Source organism: Stegodyphus dumicola, chromosome 3 (assembly GCF_044657685.1).
Source record: "Stegodyphus dumicola isolate Sdum_Otavi_A_Nest chromosome 3, ASM4465768v1".
NCBI lineage: Eukaryota > Metazoa > Arthropoda > Arachnida > Araneae > Eresidae > Stegodyphus > Stegodyphus dumicola.
In genome coordinates, this window is record NC_140770.1 from 119697598 (window position 1) to 119725583 (window position 27986).

The 27986-nt window shown below is 31.1% G+C and overlaps 2 protein-coding genes across 3 annotated transcripts; both read right to left on the minus strand.

Annotated features, from left to right (window-relative positions):
* mRpL2 (mitochondrial ribosomal protein L2) lies at positions 1–27955 on the minus strand. Of its 2 annotated transcripts, none has more exons than XM_035366947.2 (4): positions 27829–27955; positions 14077–14409; positions 8612–8860; positions 1–693 (listed from the first exon to the last, which is right to left on the minus strand). In XM_035366947.2, exons 2-4 carry the CDS (start codon positions 14393–14395, stop codon positions 272–274), a joined length of 990 nt encoding a protein of 329 aa, XP_035222838.2. In that variant the 5' UTR covers positions 14396–14409; positions 27829–27955; the 3' UTR covers positions 1–271. The 2 variants fall into 2 exon arrangements, with proteins under 2 accessions (XP_035222838.2, XP_035222837.2); XM_035366946.2 differs by having other exon boundaries at positions 27710–27848.
* LOC118195610 (E3 ubiquitin-protein transferase MAEA-like) lies at positions 26074–27676 on the minus strand. Its single transcript, XM_035366945.2, has one exon. It carries the CDS (start codon positions 27449–27451, stop codon positions 26270–26272), a length of 1182 nt encoding a protein of 393 aa, XP_035222836.1. The 5' UTR covers positions 27452–27676; the 3' UTR covers positions 26074–26269.
* Positions 27956–27986: the final 31 nt, after the last annotated feature.

Below are 27986 nucleotides of genomic sequence, written 5' to 3' on the forward strand. Positions count from 1 at the left end.
TACATTTCTGTTTTATTTGTAGATTGGTATTACAAGAGTAAAGTTGGTTGCATAGCTAATTGCTTTAGTTTATTCAATTACCATTTGCTGATCCTTAATTGCCATGTTCAGGAATGTGTACAAAGTGCATCTTTGTAAAAGCATGTTTATTTAGATAGTTGATTTTGATGAAAAAATACATAGTTATATTTTTTAGAAATTCTATGAATTGCTAAACATTTTTTGAAAGCTATAAATAGGATATGACACTCAAATTTAAATGCTAGCTTTATTAATTTTCTTTCCATGTTAAGTTATAAAATTCTGGTTTTTCTTCTCTTGGAGCTAAAGTATCCAGTATGCTCTTTGGAGGATGTATTTTTCGACCACAATAACCATCTTTTCTATGCCACAAACCTGAGCGTGGTCTCTTTCCTAACCATCTCAGACGATTTGCACTTCCGATTGGTTTACTACCATGATCAGTATTAGAAACTCTTCCAACTACAGCCATACATTTTTCATCTAGTAAAACCTGCTGTTTTGATGGTAGTTGAATTATGCATTTGTTATCAATTTTCTTGACAACTTGTGCAGCTGAACCGGCAGCCCGGCAAAATAAACCACCTCCTCCAGGTGTAATTTCAATATTGTGAACTAAAGTACTTAGTGGTAGAGCTCCTACTGGATAAGCATCTCCATCATTAGGGCGAACTATAACATAAACATAAAAAAGCATTTATTTTCATAATTTATAAAATAAGTTTAAAAAATTGTTTCATATAGGTGATATCATACAATGGATAGGAGAATTTGGATCTCCTCCCCCCCCCAAAAAAAATATTATTTGTTCAAATAAATAATTTTCAGACCCTTTTGTGGATTTAAAAAAATAAGTATTTTGGGGGGACAGGACATACATTAAATATCAGTATTTTTAACAAAAGATTAAATGTCCAATAACAACAAAAAAAGACACATAAATCTTTTGTAGATCTTATTAATATAGTAATTAGTAAGTCAAATAAATTAATCAGTTTTAATTTCTCTCAAAAATGCTGGAATATTTTTTATTAAAAATCAATCCATAAAATATTAATAATTTACTGTTACTGAATATTAACTTTAAGTAATGACACAGAGTGTGCCACATTCCACAGTGCCTTTCGCTGTAATGTCTTCTCATCAAAATTATTTTCAAATGCTGTATACCCTTATAAACTAGTTTCAATATCAAGAAGTACTTTTACTGTGAATTTTATTTATTGGTTTTAAACAGGCTTAATTTTATTTATTGATTTTAAACAGACTCAAGGAAATCTAGAGATCTAACATCTATTGTTAGAAATTGTTAGAAAATAAGGCGGCAATAATTAACGGTTAATTTCAAAATATGCTAGAATATATATTATACATCTTTCCATTTGGGGGCCAATAAATATCTTCTTATTGGGATTAAAGATCGGATTATGGTTTGAAATTTTTGAATTTTTATGTTTTTGCTGCTGTGCTATTATTGAAATTAATGAAAAACCTGAATCAGAAATTTTATCTTATATTTAATGATTTCAGTATATTTCATTCATATGTGTAGCGAGCCAGATGAATCATTAAATAAATACGGTAGCAAAAGTATCACAAATAGGAAATTATTCCATAACCTGCATTAAAACAGATGGTGTTTCACAGAACATATTTGTACAGTTATTCAGCTGTATTTAAAAACAAATTGTAAAGTTAGTAATAAGATATAATGGATATTGGTGGTTATACTGCATTAATGACCAGAATAAATTGAGAAATGATAATGCTTTAAGAATATTGCTTTTCTTCAAGCTTTTATTATTTAAAAGTATAAATTATGATCATAGCTTATAAAGATGCATTAGGATTTAAAAAAAACTAATAGTTTACAAAAAAATTATATATGTAATAATAGCAAGGAAAAGACGGAGCAGTGTTGATGCTAAATGGAATGGCTCGTAGATCTACATTGAAGAGGAAGAATTTTGATTGCATAGTAGGCTAATATTTGAGTTTGTAATATTTAAGAAACTGGGCAGTTGAGGCAGCTTTAATTCCATTTTTATTTCCAGTTGACATTTATGGCCACAATCGCTAGGCACTCTAGTCACGCCATTTTCATTTTTGATACTTTTGCGACAGGAAGAAAAAATATAGAAATTATGTCCTAGCAGCATAGACAGAGAAGCTGAAGTGTGTAGTTATGCAATATGCACATGAAGAGAAAGATTTTAGTTTGAGTTAAAAGTTTCAGTTCCCGATTATTACGTCATCAGCACTGTGCAGGCCATGCAAAATGGAATTTCTTGAATTTCTACATAGTTACATTCCCTCAATGGATACACTTCAGGCTTACAGATCCTGTAAAATCCTAAAAATGATGAAGATAATAATAACCTGAAATGCAGTTTTCAAAGCATTGCTACTGCAAAGTACCAGGAAACAGCAATCAGTCTTTAAAAACATACTTTTGTTCTCAGTTAATTACGAAAATGCAACTGAAAGTTACCAGATTACGGGCTAGTGCTCTTGATGAGAATTTAAGTCCAATTACTAATGTTCAGCACTTTATAACTACTTGGCTGCTGATCAGCACTCACATTTCCTACTGGTCCTTTTCACTACACTTCATTGCTTCTTCACAGTTAATTAAACATTATTTTGTTGTAAAATAGCCTTTGGGAATTGGATTATATGATTAACATAAACATATTTCCCATATGTTATTTTTATACCTCAAAAGGAGTGTAGAGTTTTCACCTAACAAATAGCTCCATCCTAACAAAATAAAATTTGTATGTGTAAATTCTAAGAATGTTTAATCAGACTGTTATTAATAAAAAGCAGAGTGTTCCTTTTGAAAAATACAAATGATGAACCTTCTTCATGCCCTCTGGCATAGTCCATTCTTACTATTCTTCATTCATTAAAGCATAAAATTTGAATTTCTCTCAGGTACAATTAACGAGTTGTTAATTAATAAACTGAATGATTTAAAGACAGTAAGTTCACTTCTTGATAATTTAGCTTCTTCTTGTTCCGTTCATTGGTTTTTACTTTCTTAACAATGTATCTAATTGATATACAGTCAAAAGTCGTTAATTCGGACACCCATAATCCGGACCTCAAAGCTAGAAACTTTCTGCGCATGCGTTGCGTTGACGCATGCGCAGACCTTTACGGCTGCGCATATGCGTGTATGCATGCGCATAATACATTTACGCATGCGCGTTTAATGTATAACGGATGGTATACGCTAAAAATATCTAATTATCTATTTCAGTTAATGTTGCAGATTGTGTTGTTCCTTAATCTTCGAATTGGATCCGGCTTATTATTTTTGCAGACTATTAGAGCAATTTTATAAAAGTAAGCTTGAAATTTCAATTATGTCAAATAGAATTTCCGATGCTGGAGCTCCCAAAGGATCTACAAAGTGAAAGTATGTTTCTATGTCCGTCAAGCAAAAAGTGGAATTGCTGCAAAAAATGGATAAAGGCATATCCTTTGTTTCTCTAACCATTCCGAAATTTGTTTATCAATTTCACGCTGCTCTGCGGCAGGGGGGGGGACGCCGCGGCGTGCAATGAATTGGAAGTTGATCTGTCAGCACTATCCTTATCTTCAGGGCAGATGTTTTTATTTTATTTGGCTTATAATTCCTTACTAAATGTAGTATTTCATCTCGATGCACTCCGTCTTTGATATGATTTAAATCAAATTCCTCATCATTATAATTTGCTTCCAATAGTGAAGAAAGTGACACAGAGATTATTGAAAACAAAAAAATTTCGATTCACAAATTAGTCGGTATTCTCGACACAGCAATTATAGGACACGAACAGCAAAACTTTGTAACTGAACAAGAAATTATGTCTTTTTATAGAATTAAAGAGAAAGTATTATCACATAAAACGAAGCAACTTAAACAACTTACGTTGAAAGATATGTTTCATAAAGTAAACAAATAAATATTAAGCTTTTTTTTTTTTTTTTTTTTTTTTTGTAAATTTTGATACCCTTATAATTTATATCATAATTGTTCTTTATTTCATAAATTACAGTTTCATACTTTTAATTTTATAATTTCTACATGCCATCTTACCAGAATTAAACTGATGATCTATAATCCGGAAAAATCGATAATCCGGAATCGCCGAAGTCCTGACGAGTCCGGATTAACGACTTTTGACTCTATATCTAGTTCATAAAAATAAAAATAGATTAAATTTATAATATACTCACTGACAATTCTTATGAACATTCAACTTTTTAATTAATAAAAATTTTTTCTAGAGCTACATTTCTAATATTTAATTCATATGGAACCATTTATTGCATAATTTTTAGTTTGTTTTACAGTATTTAACACTTTTTTAATATTTTGAAGTTTTTATGGTACATTCTTCTTTGGGTTGTTTGACAGCAGTCTGAATTATTTAGTTCATAATTTTTTGTTATTATTTTTAAAAAATTAAGAAGTAGTAAACAGGACAAGACAGTGATTGTCTGAGCATGACTGGAAGAATATGAGTTTTAGAAGGAGATAATTATCACATTTGATTTTTATAATGCCTGCTATAAAATGTAATTTTAAACTGGAAATTTAAGAAAAAATAAAAATTTAAAGCTTTGGTTCATTATTTCCAAAATACCAAATTCATTACAATCTTAGAAATTATGAGAAAGTAACTTATTTCCAAATTCAACAAATTTATGTATTTTATTTCCAGTTAAGTGAACATTTTTTAAAGTAAAAAATAAATAAATAAATCTTAACTGCAAAGAATGCATTGCTAACTCTTCTTTCTCAAGTTTAAGTAGGTGTTCAGTTTTCAAATGTTATCAAATTCATATATGTGGTATTTAGATGATAATGAAAAATTTGATATAAATTAAGGAAACAAAAAACATGCAGGCTATTTTGTCTTAAAATTAACTATCAAGTGCTGAATCATCACTTAAAAAACTGTTAATGAAAGGTGCCAAGTTTGGTAATCAGTTGCCAAATGTGAAGTCCATTCTAGCCTTGTATCTTTTCTGAAGATACAAGTTGTTTATACATTTTTAGAATTATTTCAATAAAGAATTTTTAAAAAAGTAAATGTTTTAGAATAAAAATTTTTGGCAACAGCTTATTATTTGAAATGCAGAATGTCACATGTAAACAAGCTGCAGAACTAAAGGATATGTTATTGCACTTTTGAAAAAGGAATATTCCTATTCCACAATTTGAAAACTTAGTGAAAAGTATGGTATTAAAATTTAAGTGCAAATTGAGCAATCAGAAATAAAAAAACTATCAGTCACTGTTTGTACATGGAGAGAAGACTCCAAATGAATACCTGAAAAAGGTTACATACTGTTTCTCATGTTTTAAAATTAAATTGTTGGTAACAAGGGAAAGTCTGCAATGTAGAAATCAATTGCAAAGTCTTTATATCTGTAGCAACAATATAACTAATAAAGCTAAAAAACATAATGTTCACCTGCTTTTGCAGAATATATAGCTTAGCACAAAATAATTTGTAAAACCCTTATGAAAACTATTTAGCTGGAGATACATGGGTTTATTTAACCCGTAACAGAGGAGGTCAAATATTGGGACACAACCGGGGACATGAGGTCACAGAGACCGTGTCTCGTTATGGTTTAAATAAAATGTTCTAATCAAAATATTAAAAAAAAGTTTTTTACCCACACATTCTATAAACACTTATCTTCAAACAAAATATATATATATATATATATATATATATATATTTTACAAAGAAATCAACCAACACTAGGAACATCTTTTCTGCAACATGAACTCTTTTATGAAAAACGACTTGCAAATGTAAATTATGGAAAACAAACCAGAATAACTAATTTTTTATGAATAATAATTATTTTCCATTAATTTAACATGTGATAGATACATTCAGATGAAAAATACAAATATTGTACGAAACATAAAAAAAATGACAGTACCTTACTATCAGTAATATCATTGTGTTCTTAAAAGATATCAACTTACTCAGCTTATTCTTGTGCATATTTGTGACATAATTTTTGTGTACATACCAAACAAACTGGCATTTTACAACTTGCGCATAAATATGAAGTTTTCAGTTCTTTCTTTTTCTCTAATATTTCGTTTGTGAAAAGGACTTCCCAAACATTTTTAAAATCCGTATTTTCACCCAATTTTCCATATGCTCTTAATCCTGGAAGATGAACTATATTATGCACGGGGAATCTCACATTTCGTTGAGGTTCAATAGATGACCACTTGAAGCGGTTCCTTCCATAATAATATTTTATAGATGAAATGGATTCAGTCTCTGGTTCAGTGCATTCATTGTCAGATTCAGAAAATTCTGATGTCGTGGAATGCGAACTTCCATTTGCAAAATCTTCTTGGCATTCATGTTCATCGCTAAATTCACTTTCCACTTCATCAAGAATTCTTTACAGCACTTCTGCATAACGCGAATTAGAAAGATATATGATATTTCTCGGACCGAGTCTCAGAACCATGTTTCCACCTGGGACAGAAATCGTAACTCTGAGAGGGAGGTGCGGTCTGACATACAGCTCTCAGATAATGGGGAACAATTTTACTATGATGCAGGTGCAAAAAATGTTAGCCAATATGTGAGAACTATCAAGGTCACAAAAGGAGAAGGTAACAGGAGAATCCACTCAATCAGATTAAATATAGAATAGGGGTGATAGGAACAACACCTGTAGATGTCTCTGAGACTGCACCTCCCCAGGTATGGGTTAAATGATAGCAATAACAACCAAAAGTGTATTTAATATAAAAAATAAAGAGGAAAAAATGAATGAACCTAGTTCCATCAATGCAAAGAAAGTTCTAGTAAGGGGTGTATGATTGTTGCAAGATTCTCTTACAATGAGAATTTAAAAACATGAAGAGTGGTAAAAAGTGTTAAAATTAATTCAACGTACTACCAAGAGAATGTTTTGTATCTAATATTTACAGAAGAAATTCCATTTATTTATCCCAGTGACGTTCAAAAAGAGAATCTTCATTAAAGCAACAAGTCATACTTTTCAAAGTATCAATGCATTCCTTGAAAAAATTGGTGCAACTCTGATATACGCCCTAATTTCACCAAATGTGGTGATAGGTGTTCTGCGCTGGTTTTTGGCACGATTGCGTGTTATATGGCAACCCTGTTGACATTGAAAAATCTTATCGCTTGAAAAATCGCTGGAGCTCGTTGGTTTGTGTCATGCTCTGTGTCTGAGAAGATAGGGGGGAAAGGTAAAATGTTGGAAGTTGTTGAATTGAAGTTTGGCAAAAGGAAATATCGTGATCATCCTGTTGAAGGGCAGTGGGTATTTGGAGGTGTGGAAAGAGGGTCTGGCAGATTATTTTTAGTGGCTGTACATGATAGAAGTAGGGATTTGTGATTTTATTTATTTGTGAACCATAGTATGAATTTTCTGGATAGTGTGTCTGGCTGTCATATAAATATGATAGTGATTACATGGTGGCATGTTAAAGGCTATATGAAATTGGTATTTCTGCTGTTTGAAAAAGCATTAATTCATAGTAAGTGCGAATTTCTGTCATTATTATTGTTTTTTAAAATTATTTGAAATTTATTTTAGTTTATTTTGTTGATCAGTGCGTAGCGTCTAGATTGCCCAATTCGTAGATGTTTTTTAAAGTTAAAACAGAATGCTGTGTACATGGTATTCTTTGAAATTTATTGTTGTTATGTTAATTTATTAAAGCAAGGTGTGCATAGTTCGTAGATTCATTCATTGCCTAGATTGTGCCATTGTTAGATGTTTTTTGAAGTTAAAACATATCGCCGTGTACATGGATTCTTGTAAAATATTTTTGGTTAGAAACCTTACATTTTTTTGTTTATGTTTCGGATTTGTAGCTTAAATTGTGTGTTCAAAACGTGGTTTTTGCATGTGCGAAAATGGCGTTTTTGGAGACATTTTAGGCTTAAAGTTCAAAATGTAGACAAAAAATTTAGATAGTAATATGGCAGCGTGGAGTTTCTCGCCAAAAATGTTTGCGACTCAAGGGCACATATCAGAGTAGTTCCAAAAAATTTAAACTGATACAAGTATTGCTTTTCTACCTATTTCTGTGAAGTTCCATGACATTTCATCTATGGACTATTGTGGCTCTGGTCTTTTGAAAAGACCTCTTTCTAAGCAGACCCACCATGATTGGTGGACTTTGAAAAGTAATAAAAGAGAAAGTAGGAAATCAATGAAATAAATAAATGAATCAATCAATATCTACTCTGCAAAGTAGGAAATCAATACCCTTGAAATTTTATGAGAAGGTCATGTATCATGGAAATCACAATGCAGATTTATTAATGATGCAGGCCAGAAAAAAAAGTTATCAGATCAAACATTTAAAATAGTACTCTTTTCATTTTAAACATTAATTAAACAGCTCCCAATACTGTTCTAGAAATGTGTAAACATACTCTGTAGCTTTGCATAAAGTTCATATCCAATATATCCTACCATATACTTCAGAATTAGTTTCTAATTTATATTTCAATTCAGTATCAGGCATGTTTTATAATAGATTATGTAAGGATATAAAATGCCAAATTACTTGGTATCCTGGGTATGACTGCTGATGTTTTAATTATATCTCCAACTTTTATGCCATCTGATGCTAATATCCATCTTTTGTGGTCTCCAGATGCAACCAAAGCTATTCTTGCTGTTCTGCATGGATCGTATCTTACTTGAAAAACTTTTTCTTCTAAAGTGCTTCCATCTGCAGGACCTTCTCTTTTATAGTCAACCCAGCGAAATAGTTTCTTATGGCCTCCACCAATTGTTCTCACAACAACACGCCCTATAAATATAGTTTAAATAGAGGCAATTAACTTAGTATTATAATATTATACAAAATTCAGTGCATTACATTGTTTTCTTACAGAACTATAAACATGAGACATGAGATCTACTTTATAATATGTTTCTACTTATAATAAGAAATATTTCACTAGCTATAAAAATTTTGAATTTCAAGGTAAGAGATCCCCCCCCAACCAATTTAAAAATCTCAAATGGCAAGTTTTTCAATATTCTAATGAATACAGTCAAAAGTCGTTAATCCGGACTCGTCGGGACTTTGGCGATTCCGGATTATAGATCATCAGTTTAAATCTCGTAAGATGGCATGCAGAAATTCTAAAATTAAAAATATGAAACCGTAATTTATGAAATAAAGAACAATTATGATGTAAAGGGTATCAAAATTTACAAAAAAAAAAAAAAAGCTTAATATTTATTTGTTTACTTTATTAAACATTTCTTTCAATGGAAGTTGTTTAAGTTGCTTCGTTTTATGTGATAATACTTTCTCTTTAATTCTATAAAGAGACATAATTTCTTGTTCAATTACAAAGTTCCGCTATTCAAGTCCCGTTAATTGCTGTGCCGAGAATACCGACTAACTTGTCAATCGAAATTTTTTCGTTTTCACTAACCTCTCTGTCACATTCTTCATGTCTTTATCCATTTTTTGCAGCAATTCTACTTTTTGTTTGTTGGACATCGAAACATACTTTTGTTTTGTAGATCCTTTGGAAGTTCCAGCATCAGAAATTCTATTTGACATAATCGAAAGTTCAAGTTTACTTTTATAAAATTGCTCTTAGAGTCTGCAAAAAATAATAAGCGGGATCCAATTCGAAGACTAAGGAACAACGCAATCATTAACATTAACTGAAATAGATAATTTTAGCTTAGACCGTCCGTTATACAATGCCAATGATTTGCAAATTTCGGAGTGCCTATAGTTCAAAACCATGTACCTCCACATCAGAATTACTAAAAGTGAGCAGAAATAGGAAAAATTTTGCATAAGTAATTGACTTGATGCTCTATAGAGGGAGCCACAGGCTCGAGAAAGTTTAGGCATAGGAATAAGAAATTAAAAACTTAAACATCATAATTTTTTTTATAAGTTTTTAGGTTTTTATAATTTTTTTGTACTTTTATATTTTATACTTTTTTTGGTTTTTTAAATTTTTTAACACAATACAAACACTAAAGCAAAAAGCGGATAGGAAAGAGTTTACGATTAATAGGCTCATTGGCATATGGCTTGTGTTGGATAGTGAAAATAATAAAAGGGAACACGGTGAAAATATTCTTAGGCAGATTTAAAATCTGCGGGAGATGTGATTCTAAGCGAACAGATTGATAACTTTGCTTGAAGATCTTGATTGCTGGTGCTGTTGATTCCGTTATACATTAAACGCGCAGGCGAAAACGTATTCTGCACTGGCGCACATGCATTTGCGCAGTAGTCAAGGTCTTACGCTCACGCGTAAAGAAAAAGTAAAATAACATATAATGTAATTATTGCTCGTGAACTGAATACTAAGCCTTTATTCTTCCTACACTTACTACAGTTAAGTTGTATTAACCATACAAGTGTATGGTAATACAACTTAACTGAAATACAAGGTTTTAATAATACTGAACAGGCTACAGTAGATATAAAAAATAAATAAATGCTAAGAAATGTATATCGCTACTTCGAAAGTGATAAAATGAAAGAAAAATATTCAAATTAAATATGTCTTTGGAAAAGATAAAATTTCTATATAAAATATAAATATTCAACTATTGGTGACTAGAATTATTCAAACTCCAAATCTAAACAATTTAGAAATGAGCTCTAACCTTTTTGACAGCAAGAAAAGAAAAGCCATGTAATTATTACAAGAAAAGCAAATCTCATATAGCACCACCTGACTTCTAGGAACAAATGTGATCAACTAGCTTTGGTTTGACTTCTAACACAAATTTAAGTTTCAAGAAAATGCATAAGCCTTTATGTGTGAGAGTTTTCGGAAGCTGGATGCCTCTTTAACCCTTTCTGGCACACTAGCATTAAAATTTGGAATTTCGACAAGGGGGGGGGATGGCAGTGCAATCAGGCCTAGAGGAGCACAGAGGTAAAATTTCGTAAAGATAGCAGTTACCATTTTCATTCTGTGGTTGTGCTCGAAGCCGGCTCACTGAATGAATACAGTCACGAAAAGAGGACTGAAACAAGCACTGCTGGGAAGTGCGTTAGAGTAAAATATTTTGCCTACGATTAAAAAACACTAATTTCTGATTACCATAGCTAATTTATTATTACTCAGGGTGCACCACGGTGAGCCTTACAACTCTCAACGCACCAATAAAAGCTCTTCTTGGTTATATGTTAATGACATGCACATAAATGAAAATAAGATAACTTGGCTATATGATATTTACATTATTTACATTTCACATTTACACTTTCGTCTATTTTTTTCCATGGTGGTATATTTTGAAGCAAATGACACCAACTTTAAAAAAGCACAACCCAACATTGCATGTTTTGCACATGTACCCGAATCCGTATCGGATTCAATACCTGAAAGCAAGTCGTTTAGCATTTTCAGTGCTTCCGAAATGGTCAGCCCTCTACGTCATTTGGAAAATAATTAAAAATCAGAAAAAATTTAATTAAAATCTACAATTAAGAAAATATAAAGTATAAAATAAAAATCTACAACTCAAAACTATCAAAATGTAAAGCTAACAAAACTTCTTTCAACAAAAGCGAAAGAAAAAAAAAAAAGAGAACTGTTTTAGTGAAAATGATAAAATTATCTCTGACCTTCAGAAAAACACCCCAATTTCTTAGCTGATAACAAAATCTTCCCTCCCCCCTAAAAAAAAAACGAAAACAGGAAATGAAACGTTGATGCCAAGATTGACGATTCATCTTTCTGTAGCGAATGTGCTCACCGAAGAGAATGCTGCAGTGAAAAAGATAACAGTTGTTGGTCTGGTCCTGGTGTTTCTCTAGGCACACCAGATGTTTGTCATTCAATTTTAGCCAAGATTTCAAGGTAAAAATTTAAAACTAATACAGAATAAAGAGATTAGCATACAGCGAAGAAAATAACATACAAATTTCTTTTCAAATAATTCCTTTTGTATCCTAAAAAAAATCTAGAAGATTACTTTGAAAAATGAGTGTGCTTAAAACCTAAACATGGCTAAAATGTATGGACTGGTGTGTGTTCTGCTGCCATCTAGTATAAATAATGAAGTTTAAAAGTAATGTCTTTTCCATCAATTTTTCTGTGTGTACAGAGTGTTTTTTTTTTTTTTTTTTTTTCCTGTGCGCACCGTGTCTGAAAGGGTTAAATCTCACTTCCTACATAGTTATAATTGATTTGCTAGAAGTAACTTTTCTTCAGTTACGATTCCTGAAAAGCATGAAAGGCTAAGCCTTTAAGTGAAAAAATATTACATGGGATAAAACGTTTTGAAGTACAAAGGAATCCATGAAGTAGCACATAGGGAAATCTATAATAGTATTATGAATAAAAAATAATGGAGATCTCATCATAAATTTTCTTTGGTTATTGCAGTATCAACAAAATTTGTAACAAATCTGTGAAAATAATAGTTGGTACCTGTGGTTTTTGCAAAAACAATCATCAGCCAACTAATTTATAGCTCCGAAATTTGTTAACTAGGATTTGTTTCACATCTGCAGTTGAAGAACAAGGTTCTGTTGGATCTATGAAACTATAGTACTACATGTTTAACCTTTAACTACTATGAGCGGTCTGAGAGACTGCTGAAGATTTTCAAACTGTTGTTTCCATCTCTAAAAACGGAGAATGGTCCCTGTCCTTCCTTCTACCATCCCAAACACGTCCCACAAGGTCACAAATGCAGTTTCACACTTCTAGCTTTATTATGGTTTCAGTTACCACATTTTTTTAACTTTCTAAGTGGTCTAGGAGACCGCTCACTGCAGATGTGTACCAGTTTTAGTGGACAATAGACGATATTTATCAGATGCTTGTTTTTCGTAAAAGTGATAAATATGGCTTCATATTTCACAAGAAAACATCCGACGTATCTCAGTCAAAAAGAAATTTAATATCTTGTCAACAATATTTTTTATGTAGAATATTCTGATTCTGAAGAATCATGTAGTATTTATTCACAGTGAAAGCAGAAGTGAATCTGAGCTTTCTGCAGATGAATATCATAATTTTTCTAATGACTGTGAATAAAATGATAATTTTTATGGGAAAAAGCACTTCAAATGGTGCAAAAAAGAACCAAATCGGGCAGTACGAACACCAAAGCATAATACAATAATTCAGTTCCTTGGTCTGAAGTATCCTGCAAATAGGCTCTACAGCAGAGCCCGAAGATACTTGGAATGTTCATACATATTGTTCCAGTCATATCCTGATGCTACAAAACTGAAAAGAAAAAATTTCATTCTTTTATTAGCTAATCAACTTATTAAACCACATCTGAAAGTTGGGATAACTTCTGCTTTTTTGCCAAGGGAACTGAAGGTAACAATTAGAAGAATCCTTGGAAATTCAGTGAATAGATTTATCAAATCAAGAAGACAAATTAGAGGAAAGAAAAACATGTAGTCTGTGCCCACCTCGTAAGAAGAGAAAAACAGCTTATAAATGCTTGGAATACAAGGAACCAGTGTGTCTTCGGTGCTCTCAAAAAATATGTTTTGACTGTGTATCAAATACTAATATATTATTTTGTAATAATTAAATTTATTGTTATAGAATTATGGTTTAATTGACAGTAATGCTTAATAAAGTCACATATCTTCCTCTGTTTAATAAAATATTTTTTTCTTTAAAAACTTTGTTCCTTAAAACGAAGAAAATTAGTCATTTTTTTACATGAATTTAACTGTGTAAAATTAAATGATTTATGTTTAAAATATATTGATTTAAATTAATTAGAATTCCATAAATATGCATAAAGTATCTATAACATTCTTTAAAAAGGCATAAAAGTATGTATTTTTACATGTTTCTTTAAAGCGGTCCGTGAGACTGCTCATAGTAATTATGCCGAAAAAACTGTCACAGCAGTTAAAGGTTAATTATCTTACCGTAATTCCTGTTGCTAGCTATGGCTCTCTAAAGAATTTTGTGAAAAGGATCTTTATATTTGAGATCCCCCATCCATATTGCAAGAAAAATCGTATTTATACAACGAATTAAAAAATATTACCTGTTTCAGGATGTCTTCCACCTAATTTTATTATAGGTAATGGCTTTGTAGTATACTTCCCATCAGCAGGATAAATAGGTCTCCAGCCATATATTCTCGGTTCTGGGGGTACAACACCTTCACGTACAGGACGACCTCCTCCTCTGATCTTTCTGAAAATACGTTCATTACGTCTTGCAAATCGTACATTTGTAATATTAGGATCAAAGAGTTTAGGAGTAGCTTTAATGGTTGGAAATTCAAATGTGAAAATTGTTTTCACAATGTCACGCAAGCATGTCTTTTGAAAAGATGACTGTATAATATGAAGAAATGACATCTCATCAGCTAAATCTGAAAAAATAAAATCCTTGCTACAGAGCTTAATTTTGAAAATTTTACAGTTTTTACATTATTTATGCAATGATTTGTATTGGAGAGATAATCAAACCAAAACTTGAATGTAAGAATTTTTTTATATTCATAAACTATAACTAAATACTTAACAATTAAATAAAAGGTTGATTGCATTCTCTGAAACTGAAATCCCTCTTTTCCAGTTCAGAACCCCTGCTATATACATATATTTTTCTATTCACGCCCCCCCCAAATAGCTGTACCATGGAGGTAAGAATAAAAGGAGACACTAACCCTGCACTACAAACTGACACAGGGCTTCCAAGTTTTAGCCTCCAGAAGGGATTTTTTTTTTTTGTTTGTTTACATCTAGAGCATCCTAGATAGCTCTTTGCCAGTATTTCCACACCAATCAAAAAATTGGGTACACTTGCATAAAAAAAATATTCATTGTTGGATGGGCAATAGCAAATTGTTTGAATTAGTGGCATTTTCGAAAAAATTAGATCTTGGTTATTTTTCGATAAATTGCAACAGCAATTTTGATTATGAATTTGTTTATAAAATTCTGAGCTATAAAAATATATTCTGAACTATAAAAATATAGATTTTAGCAAAATGTTTATGTTATGCATAAAGAATGAAAAATATCTTAAGGTACCTTCAAAATGTCAAAATATTGTTATATAAGATACATATACAGTCAAAAGTCGTTAATTCGGACACCCATAATCCGGAATGATCTATAATCCGGACCTCAAAGCTAAAATCTTTCTGCGCATGCGCCGCATTAACGCATGCGCATAGGCGTTTTACTCGTGCGCGCAAGACATTTACGACTGCGCATATGCGTCTGCGCAAGTGCAGAATACGTTTTCGTGTGCGCGTTTAATATATAACGGACGGTATCAGCTAAAATTATCTATTTCAGTTAATGTTGATGATTGCGTTGTTCCTTAATCTTCGAATTGGATAGGGCTTATTATTTTTTGCAGACTGTAAAAGCAATTTTCAAGTAAGCTTGAACTTTCGATTATGTCAAATAGAATTTCCGATGCTGGAGCTCCCAAAGGATCTAGAAAACGAAAGTATGTTTCGATGTCCATCAAACAAAAAACGAATTGCTACAAAAAATGGATAAAGGCATATTCTTTGTTTATCTAACCGTTCCGAAATCTGTTTATCAATTTCACGCTGCTCTGAGCGGGGGGGGGGGACGTCGCGGCGCGCAATGAACTGGAAGTTGATTTGTCAACACTATCGTTATCTTCAGGGCAGATGTTTTTATTTTATTCGGCTTATAATTCCTTACTAAATGTAGTATTTAATTTCGATGTACTCCGTCTTTGATATGATTTAAATCAAATTCCTCGTCATTATAAATATCACGAATACAAATCAAATAGTTTTCTGGTTGCAATTTTCTAATTTCGGCTATGCGTAAGGTATGCTTTACGCATCCGCGCATTGAAAGAAATGTTTAATAAAGTAAACAAATAAATATTAGGCTTCTTTTTTGGTAAATTTTGATACCCTTTAGATCATAATTGCTCATTATTTTATAAATCACGGTTTCATATTTTTAATTTTATAATTTCTGCATGCCATCTTACCAGATTTAAACTGATGATCTATAATCCGGAATCGCCGAAGTCCCGACGAGTCCGGATTAAAGACTTTTGACTGTATATATATATATATGATATTTTCCAGCAGTCATGATGAAGCTTGGCATCAAAGTTCAGGCATTGCTTTTGCAGAGTGGTAAGGAGGAATCCAAATGACGAGACAAGATGATTTAGCTTTTAAGTGCACATCTTTATTCCATAGCTTTAATTCAATTTTCACCGTAGATCATGCTTTACTTCATATGAAATTCTCCAAATTACATATTCAATAGTGTTTTAAACTAAATATGATTGAATTTAAACTTTCTGTGTCATAACTAATTCTAACAAAAAGAAGGCAGATGAGAAGCGCAGTAGCATAGATCCTAACAGCCGAGGAAGTGAAAAGCTTCTGTCCGCAAAATGGCGCATATTCCTTATTTATAGTAGCGGTTATGTAATAGGCGCGAATGTTATGGAAAGTACTGATCTAGGGGGAAGATCCTGAATTGCAGAAAGTTAATTAAAGGTTGCTGGTTTGCAAAGAGCAAAGCTGTCCTATTTTTTATATTTTACATATATATATATATATATATATTACATAACATTATATTAAATATTGTTATAATAATCCTTACTAACATAATATTATAAATGTGAATGCGAGTTTGCGTGTTTGTTACCCTTTTCAGGCCTTAATTACTTAACCGATCATCATGAAATTTTCAAGAAATATCTTTGATATATTAGAAAAGGTTATAGGCTATAAAATGTCTCTGTACGACTTAGCTGAGATATTAATTAAAAACTACTTTTCCCTTACATTTTTCACTTACTTTGTTGGGGTTTTGGGGGTTTCACTTACTTTGTTGGGGAGGGATTTGGCTACACACCAATTTATATTTTCAAAAATATCTATGGAACGGCGGTTAGTTGAATTTTAAGACACATATCTCCTGATTCCAAAAATTTGTCGGAATCCATTGATACCATTCTCATCTTCGTATGATGTTAATCAGCTGAGATACAGTCAAAAGTCTTTAATCCGGACTCGTCGGGATTTCTGGATTATCGGTTTTTCCGGATTATAGATCATCAGTTTAAATCTGGTAAGATGGCATGCAGAAATTATAAAATTAAAAATATGAAACTGTAATTTATGAAATAAAGAGCAATTATGATATAAAGGGTATCAAAATTTACAAAAAAAAAAAAAAAAAAAAAAGCTTAATATTTATTTGTTTACTTTATTAAACATTTCTTTACACACGCGCATGCATAAAGCATACATTATGCATAGTCGAAATTAGCAAACTGCAACCAGAAAACTATTTGATGTGTACTCGTGATATTTATAATGACAAGGAATTTTATTTAAATCATATCAAAGATGGAGTACATCGAAATGAAATACTACACTTAGTAAAGAATTATAAGCCAAATAAAATAAAAACATCTGCCCTGAAGATAAGGATAGTGCTGACAGATCAACTTCGAGTTAATTGCGCGCCGCGGCGTCCCCCCCCTGCCACAGAGCAGTGTGAAATTGATAAACAAATTTCGGAATGGTTAGAGAAACAAAGGATATGCCTTTATCCATTTTTTTGCAGCAATTCCACTTTTTTCTTGATGGACATCGAAACATACTTTCGCTTTGTAGATCCTTTGGGAGCTCCAGCATCGGAAATTCTATTTGACATAATCGAAAGTTCAAGCTTACTTTTATAAAATTGCTCTAACAGTCTGCAAAAAATAATAAGCCGGATCCAATTAGAAGATTAAGGAACGACGCAATCTGCAACATTAACTGAAATAGATAATTAGATAATTTTAGCTTAGCTTATACCATCCGTTATACATTAGACACGCATGCGAAAACGAAAAAGAAGATTAAGGAACGACACAATCTGCAACATTAACTGAAATAGATAATTAGATAATTTTAGCTTAGCTTATACCATCCGTTATACATTAGACACGCATGCGAAAACGTATTACGCGTATGCGTAAAGGTATTAAGTGCATGCGTCAATGCATTATGCGTTGACGCATGTGCAGAAAGTTTGTAGCTTTGAGGTCCGGATTAAAGACTTTTGGCTGTATTCATTAAAAACTCTGAAAATGGCAATTTGAATGAAACTCAATAGCGACATTAGGGATTTTTTCTTAGGTCTTCACATGTGGGTCCAATAAATTGGTGATAAAAATTATAACTTTTGGTCTAATTATCTAAATTTCTCGAAATTTAGAAACTTGTGTTGCACTCTGAATGATAGGAGCAGTGGTGGTGGAACTGTTTTTGCTGCCTAATTATTTCCAGCTTAATCGCAGATGAAACAATACTCCACCTGCTATTGTTAACTCTTTGTTGATAGGCTGGGATTTGAAAGCGATGGAGGGGGGGTAGCTGATATCCGGTTGATCATTGGGTTGGCGAAAAGGTCAAAGTTCACGGATTTACACATGGAAAATCATTTAAAAATTAATAACTTGGCTTCTAATTAACTTACTATCTTGAAACTATTAACATGTCGACTTTTGTGATATATTTAATGTTTTTTTTCCTACTTTTTTAATCTACTCATTCATGCTATATATTTCTGTTATTGTTGCTTGAAAAATTGCATTTACATGTTATACTTTTTACATTTTACTGCATGAGATAACAACTATCCTTTCAGCATATTAAGGCACTTGAATGTTTTTTTTTAAATAACCCTTCAGTCATATGTAAATACAAAATATCCGTGGCCTATAAGTACTGAAGAAGGGCAGTACTACTACTATGAGATAATTCAAAAGATAACAATATGCAAAGTATATTGATATAATGATTAATAACATTGATGATGCTGTTTTCATGTCTTGACACTGTTTCAAAAATAGCAGACCACTGCTCAAGTATAATTACTGAAAGATTTTCAGTAATAATTTTGTATTACATTTAGTCATCAATTAAACATGTTGCTAAGTAAAATTTTAAAAAAGAGAGACAGAACTTTATATTTTTCCATACAACTCTTTTAATCACTGACCATGAAACAAAATAAGTTTTGTATACAACTGATGCATAAATACTGAATTATTTACAATATTTTTCCAAATATAACTGACAATAAACCTCAAATTTCCGGGAAGAAAAACTTGCATGGGAAACATTTAACAGTCTGGAATAAATAAGACCATTCACGATTGGACCTTCTTCGGCAGGATACACAAATGTTTGCATGTTTGTTGATCACCCTATTTTCAAATTCTTAATAAGTTGTCTTGATGATGTGGCATATTCACATCATCTTCATCACACATGGTACTTTCCTGAATTGGGAAATGTTTCTGTCTTCTATTCTACACATTTGAGTAAAATTGTATATAATTTTACACAAATATGTGGTATATCTGTCTATATATTTATTATTTTTAATGAGGATTACAGGATTTTGTGGTAATTTCATTTTTTAGTGAACCCAAAGTGATTATTTTTCACCTATACAGTCAAAAGTCGTTAATTCGGACACCCATAATCCGGACCTCAAAGCTACAAACTTTCTGCGAATGCGTCGCGTTTACGTGTGCCTTTACGGCTGCGAATATGCGTGTGCATAAAATGTTTACGCATGCGCATTTAATGTATAACAGACGGTATAAGCTAAGCTAAAATTATCTAATTCAGTTAATGTTGCAGATTGTGTTGTTCCTTAATCTTCGAATTGGATCCGGCTTATTTTTTGCAGACTGTTAGAGCAATTTTATAAAAGTAAGCTTGAACTTTCGATTATATCAAATAGAATTTCCAATATATAGTTGCTATGTAAAGGATCTAAAGCGAAAGTATGTTTCGAAATCCGAAATCTGTTTATCAATTTCACACTGCTCGGTGGGGGGGGGGGGACGCCGCGGCGCGCAATGAATTGGAAGTTGATCTGTCAGCACTATCCTTATCTTCAGGGCAGAAGTTTTTATTTTATTTGGCTTATAATTCCTTACTAAATGTAGTATTTCATCTCGATGTACTCCGTCTTTGATATGATTTAAACAAGTTCCTCGTCATTATAATTCGCTTCTGATAGTGAAGAAAGTGACAGAGGTTATTGAAAATGAAAAAAAATTCGATTGACAAATTATTCGGTATTCTCGACACAGCAATTATAGGACTTGAACAGCGGAACTTTGTAACTGAACAAGAAATTACGTCTGTTTAATAGAATTAAAGAGAAAGTATTATCACATGAAACGAAGCAACTTAAACAACTTACATTGAAAGAAATGTTTAATAAAGTAAACAGATAAATATTAAGCTTTTTCTTTTTGTAAATTTTGATACCCTTTAGCTCATAATTGTTCTTTATTTCATAAATTACGGTTTCATATTTTTAATTTTGTAATTTCTGCATGCCATCTTACCAGATTTAAATTGATGATCTATAATCCGGAATCGCCGAAGTCCCGATGAGTCCGGATTAACGACTTTTGACTGTATATAAATTTCAGGTATTTGTGAATTTAGATAAATTAGTTGCTTTAACTGTTTTAAAATATGAAGCAATATTATGCAAGGCGATCAAGACTGTGATCTGATGACAATGAGTTTAATGTTTATATGTGAAATATTAGTTAATAAATAGTTAGTATTTATTACATAATCAGAAAACTATTAAACTGGGTAAAACTGCTAAGGCATTGAATGTTCTACCAAAACATATTTAATAGAAATTTGAATTTGATAATGACTGTATTCTAAAGCATGTTTAAAGTCTAAAGTTTTAAACGTGATGGCTAAATGTAAATATAAAATTATGTATGAGAATTTTTGTAATTAGGCACATAGGTCGGGTTAAGTTTTTATTAAATAGGGTACAACATGTAAGGGCTGTCTGCCTAAAGATGCCATCGTGGAGGAATTTCGAAGAAAAACTGACCTTTGAGTGGGTGTTAAAAAATGCATATAATCTTCATTCAAATTATATTTATACATATTCCTTATGTTAAAAATTCTGGTCAATGTTAAATAATTGTAAATTACTTTACTCAAAAAAGATAGTGAATGCACAGAAATTAAAGATTTGCATGAGCCAAAAATGAAAAATATTAAATATATCTGGGTATTTATGCATATCCTTGCAAAAAGCATGTGTTTGCCTTTAACAAAATATGTAAATATTTATTAAATTATTTTTAAACATATTTGGAAATGAAGGATTTATCCATTCATAAACTCTTGTAAAAGTTACTGTGAAGAAATCTAGTTATTAAATATATCTAAATTTATAATGATTAGAAATATTATCTAAATATGTAATAACCTTACATTTAATTGTAAACATAAATTGAAATTCTGTTGACAAATACATTTATAAAACTATTTAAGCGATAATTTTCTTACAGTAAAGCAATCTGTTAAAAGGTGTTGTAAAGCAAATTCAATGAGACGCACACTTATGCAAATAGTAAAAAAAATTTAGAATATGTATTGTTGAAATTAAATGTAAAAAAAATCTCATATGTATTAAAAGAGTTATTATCTTCTTACATTATATAATAACTCAGATGTTTTAAATAACATATAAAAAAATCTTTTTTATTGCCTTTCAGAAATATTAATAAGAAGTTAAGTACACAGAAATCAGCAGTAATAGCACTATATTATTAAAAGAAAAGGTGCACTAATTTGAAATAAACAAAATAGAGCACTGATTATAAATCGATTCTGATTTTTGACTTAAAATATGCCTCAAAAGCTAAAAATATCATCTCATATTTGAGAAAGCATTTCAGTAAGAAGCTCTGTAAATAGAAAAGAAATAATGCATAATTTTAATATTAATAATACAATAAATTTTTATCCTAATCTTTGTAATCCTTAACTGAATAAAATTGAATTACCTTAAAATTTTCTTCTAATGTAATTAACAAAAATTTGTGAAAATATTTCATTCAAATTAAACTGTTCTAGGAAAAGTATAGCATTTAATTCCATTAAAAATGTATTCGTTAGAACTCTGAAATATTGTAGAAAAAGAAAATATACGTATATTTACATCCGATCATGTCAAAAGCCATTGATGGAAAGTCACTGAATGTTTTAATCTCCACGAGGGGATCGCCACTTTTTGAAAGCAGCATATAGGAAAAACCAGTTAGGGGAGCCTCTCTTCTTACATCCTACCTCCATGAGTTGGGCAATTACCAATCAAGCATTCATTAGGAATCGGGGCTTCCGCAAGTGCAACTGGTGCGGCAGCACTGGGCTGTAAAAACTATGAGAATTTGGGAAAGAATCGGGTGGCAGAGTTTTGATTCTTGGCGTTTGCACCAGGTGGCAAAGAAGCCCTTCTAGGAATTATGGATAAACCAATGAGTCATTTTTAAACCATTCCATAACTCAGAACTTGATATAAGGGATAACTTATTATAGAAAGAGTGATAAAATTCTGGAGCTAAATTTTTATTTTGATGAAAACAGATTTACATAACCTGCAATCCTTGTAACCTTCAAAATACAATCCTGCCTCGATGCAACATTGTCATCTTTTCCCCCCAACTATTGAAAACTGCTCGAAGTACTTCTTTTAATTTTTTAATACTTTCTTCTCAATTAAAATTTTTTACAATTACAGAAAAAATAAAAAAAATAAAAATTGCTAGACTCAAGTCTGATGAATACAGAAATTGCAGAATAGTTGAGTCCATAAAGAGCCAAGAATTGCATATAATGCAATAGCAGCTTGTGGTGATACATCATCTTGATGAAGCAACTGTTAGAGATCATTACACCATTTACTTTTATTATTTAAAAAAATTAAAGGATTGCCTTTTAAAAATTGGCAACGAGAGTACAAATTATGAAGACATAATGATGACTTATTTTATTATTATTGTACTAGCTCCAATTATTGTTTATTTTCTGTAGCTTGATTTTTTATAAAATAAAATTAGTTTTCTTGCTACTAGTAGCAGTGTTCCTCTCAGTTTGCAATATTTGGTCCTCTCTTAAGCAGGAGAAGAGTGGCTCCACTATTTTGAGCAGGCAGAAAGCTGCTTTAAGAGCTGACTCAGAGAAAAATTCTTAGAAGCTATAAAATAAGAATTCACATTAGCCATTTTGGATATTGCTAAAGAATCTGCATTGATAACACAACTGCAGCATGCTTCAAGATTTGAATGAACTGCATAATGGATATTATAAAAAAGCTAAAGATAATGAATTAGAAGAAATTACAGTTTACTTGAAAGAAGTACGTTGTAAGACAACCAGGTACCAAGTCCTTTAAACCTAATTTCAGAGTGTTAAAAAAACTGAATTAAAAGTTGATGATTCTTCTGCTATGAATTCGAAAACTCCTAATATTTCTCTTTCCAAATTCCCTAACCTGAATTCTCTGGGTTGCACAAGGAGTGGAATAGTTTCAAAACTATATTTCATAATATCTAAGTATTATTTAACAGATTATCAAAAATATTTTTATATAAAATTTAATAAATATTTTTATTAAACTGGGTAAAACTGCTAAGGTATTGAATGTTCTACCAAAACATATTTAATAGAAATTTGAATTTGATGATGACTGTATTCTAAAGCATGTTTAAAGTCTAAAGTTTTAAACGTGATGGCTAAATATGCATGAGTCATTATTTAATGTATTAGAGGAGTATTATGAGAACAAAAGAATAATCATAGATACACATGCCCCTCAGAACATTATAAACTATCCCAAACTTTCAATTTCAGAAATGCTAGATCATGTAAAAAAATACACATATATTAGATGCCCACTAAGATATTAAACTTTCGGACATATTTTTAATAAATGTTACCATTCAGAAACTTGATCGAGAGTGTCTAGAAAACAATTTGGCTCTAGTGTAGAATTGGGTGCCTTTCGATTAGCGACCATTTTTTTTAATTTTGGGGATGAAACCTCACTTCTGGTTACCATGAGAGTTTTAATTTTGTTTTAGCTTCCTGATTTTATTTAAATGAAAATAGATCGATGTGTGCATGGACAAATTTAAGGCAGTGCACAATGCCTTTTTTGTGCAATTCTAGGATTTTTTTTTAAAGTGAAAACAGATCGATGGACACAGAATTTGTGCAATTCTTTAACTTCTTATTTCGGTTTTGTGTAGCAGCCATCTTGAAATTGCACCTTCCTGGCGCCGATATTCGCGTCAAAAAAGAATCGCTAAAAAACAAGGGGCACTCAATTGTAAACTTTTACCAACAATTTGAAATGATTTTCATATCAAATAACATTTCATAATTTGATGCATTTTTTTCAGTTTATTGGAAAACAAAGTCAGAGGTTAGAAATCTTAATACAAAATATGGCAGTTAAAAGTATAAAATTCGTTTCCTTGTAAATTCATCTCATCGAACAAAAAGTCTCATGGTTAGTTCAAATATACTTTCAAAGTCATTTTGTGTTGTGCATAAAAAAGTGCACTCCATATAAAATGTTCAGACATTCAAGCATATGAATCATACTGAGAGATCTGACATAATCCAGAAACATTTACTCTACTTGAATTGTTTATTCCTATCATATAAAGTATCTGAATGTAGGTAAAAAAAAATCACCGATTTGATTTGTGAACTTGGACATCATAACATACTGCACAGAGAATTTAATAAAGATTCCACAGAACTGAAAAAGTGCAGAGATGCCAAGGTACTGACTCCCACTCAATCATTAATAACGACTGTTAAAAAGAAAATTGTTTGTTGTGTACTATTACCCTTCATATTACATACTTATTTCAATGTAAACATCCTGTGGGTACAAGCCTTGACTCAGTCTCTCACTGTAATTTCACAAGTGCTAATTTATTAAGATTAAAAAAGCAAAAAATTGTTGCTCCTACTTCAGTTCTAAACATTACAACAAAAATAATACATGAATTATCAAACAAGTACAGTAATAAATGAAATTTTATATTTTTTGGTCATAGCAAAAATAACTGGTATTAGTTCATCTAAATTAATTAACATTTCAAAAATAAAAATTCCTACTGCTGTTTTCGCAGACTCTAAATTTTACAAATCTTCTTGGATATGTAATTCGATTTTGCTTGGGCCAGATTTGTTTTTTTGATTTTACTCACAACAGAAAGGTTCACACAAAAGAGTTCAAGAAATTTTATTTGATTATGGTGCACTGGGCTGAATTAAAACTTTTAGTTCAGTAGAAAATAATTAATTTATTGATCATTACATATCTGCAAGTATGTACACATTTAACCAAATCTTTTGAGGTCCCCTCTCCCAAAAAGTTCTTTTGGGAAATAGTAAATGTAGAAAGTTACAACTTTGTCAATCCAGTAATTCTCTTTTCAATGTCTGTCCATCTCATTTTGCAAGGAAAAAAAATTTCAACATACATGCAGAGCAACACCAATTAAATGCACTGCTTGGGATTTTTAATGACAGTCTTTGAGGTTAAATTTCTGGTGAATCTTAATAACTTAATATTGCAATTCTACTGAATTTGTAAAATTTTTAGAATTCATTTTATGTATTGTCAAGGCTAAAAAAAGGATCATCAAATGTTTCCATGTTTTTATGTAAAACTACAAAACTGAACTACTAAGATGGATACAACTTCATAGTGGCTATATTTTGCAAATCATATATCAAATATTTATTTAAAATTATAGGTACAAAAAAGAAAAAGGCATGGAAAATTGATGAACGTCTCAAATGACAACATATGAAAAACATTAAAGATACGATACAATTAAAATTTTTTGACAAAATACTGTATTACAATTGTATCAAAAAATTTCACATAATCATGCATACAAAATTAAAAACTACAATTAATGAATTCACTCTCATATTTTCAACAGTTTAAATCAAGGAAGTTATTAAACAACATATTATTCTTAATGTGAATCGCTGAATTTATTTTATGCTTAGCTTTTGTATCATTAATCGATATATATTAAAGAAAAATTACATTTCCAATTTTGAATTGGCTACTGTATAAATCCATCAGATCCTCAGTAAATGTACACTTCCAAAAATAAAATTATAAAGCCAAATGAACAAAAGGAATAGGTTCTAAATTTTATTATATACATATAAACAATATTACATTCATAATAATTTCTTTACTTAGAAATTAAACCAGTTACATATAAAAGACAGTTTTAACTACATTAGGAAAAAATTTTAAAAAAAGTTGCATTTAATATAATAAGAGTCTAAAACAGTTCTATACTATTGCAGCAATACAAGCAAATGATTAAATTTACATGACAAATATTTTTTCAGCTTCTTTAAAGTCATACACCTCTTTTGTACGTGGGCATGTCACTTTGCCATTATTTTCTGCTGCCATTTGTTTTAACGACAACTCTCCATAAACATATCCATTTGGTAACATAAGAGGATGATTGTGTTCATTTAATGGCTCTCCCGAGATGTAACAAACCAAACGTGACTGTGAACAATGAGAGTAAGGAAGAGACTGGGCTAAAGTATTCAAAGCTGGTCCACATACAGGGCAATCAGTGTTACGTTCACCTTCTGGTTTGTAACAAATTGGAGTTTTCAAAGCAGATAAACCAGCCTGAAGAGAGACTGAGAAAACAGATACATTACTGAGCTGATACAGCTTAAAGTTATCGTGCCTAAACTGCAATACCAATTTATCCCACCTGGCTTCATCAAAGTAATCTTTATAAGGATGCAGTGTGGTACAAAGAGGAAACGCAAGTAATCCCATAACATGCTGAACTTCTTTCAAATGGTCATCCTCCACATTAGAGAAATATTTCCGGGCATGTTTTATGGCTTCAATACGCAAATCTTGACGGATCAGTTCAATAAATTCTTGCTGTCGTAAATTAAACTCCAATGAGCTTTTAAGTTTCCTGAGCTTGGATTTATTGTCGTAACACCAATTTAAACAGTTTGCAGTCTCGTGTCTTTGCAATGATTCTTCTACTTCTTTCGATATGAGAAATAAATTAATATTCGTTAAATCTTCAATGTTAGAATGTTTGGCTAATTTCAGAGCTGTGTTATAGTATCCACAACGCAAAAAATGATCAACAAGCATCCGATCAAGACGTTTTTTCTTCCACTGGGTAACAGCAGATTCTGAAGAACTTCCATGTTCTTTTAAGTGATCTAATCGACGTTTACAGACTGATGCCGCTTCAAGTTCCTCACTAACACTACCTTCAGAATTACTGCTAACTAATTTTCTCTTTAAAATATTCAACTTCTCGACAACACCTCCTAACAACGCATTTATTTCTCCAACTACTGGTGATTTTTTCAGCAGCCCTTTCTCTAGCTCAGACGCAGCATTCTGAACATGAGAAACTTCTCGATCTATTGTCTTTTGAGCGGTTCTAAACTTTTTATTAAGAACTTCATAAGGTACCTTAAGAGTAGGATGCTCTAATGCTTTCACTTCTGCCATTACTAAAAGGGACGAAATAAGCAATGCCTATATATTTGAGCTAAAAATATTATATTTCTGCTTAAATACTCTTATATCATGACACATTACTTTTCATTATGATTTTTCTAAAATACATGGTAATTCATTTTATATTATCATTAAATATATGATATGCGCATAAAATTGTAAAAGTATCAAACACGTCCATATTTTAACACTGTTCGGTTAGCAATAATCTTACTACAGCAAACGAAAAATATAAAACTTTAATCATACCTTCTTCCCATTCAGTATTACTTGAGAAATTTAAAATAAAATTATACGATTTAGAAATTTATTATTACATTCTCTAAAGAGGTACAATAGAAAAAAAATTAATTACATAAATATTATACCTTGTTGCGGTACTACAATTACATGACGTAAATCTTAGATTCTTGTTGCCAACAGTTGAATGTTCAGCTCAAAAAAAGATTAAATTTATATCTCTTTTTAAATCACTCAATAATAATAATTTTTTTTGCGTCTCTTATAAAAGAAATAAAAAAATTCA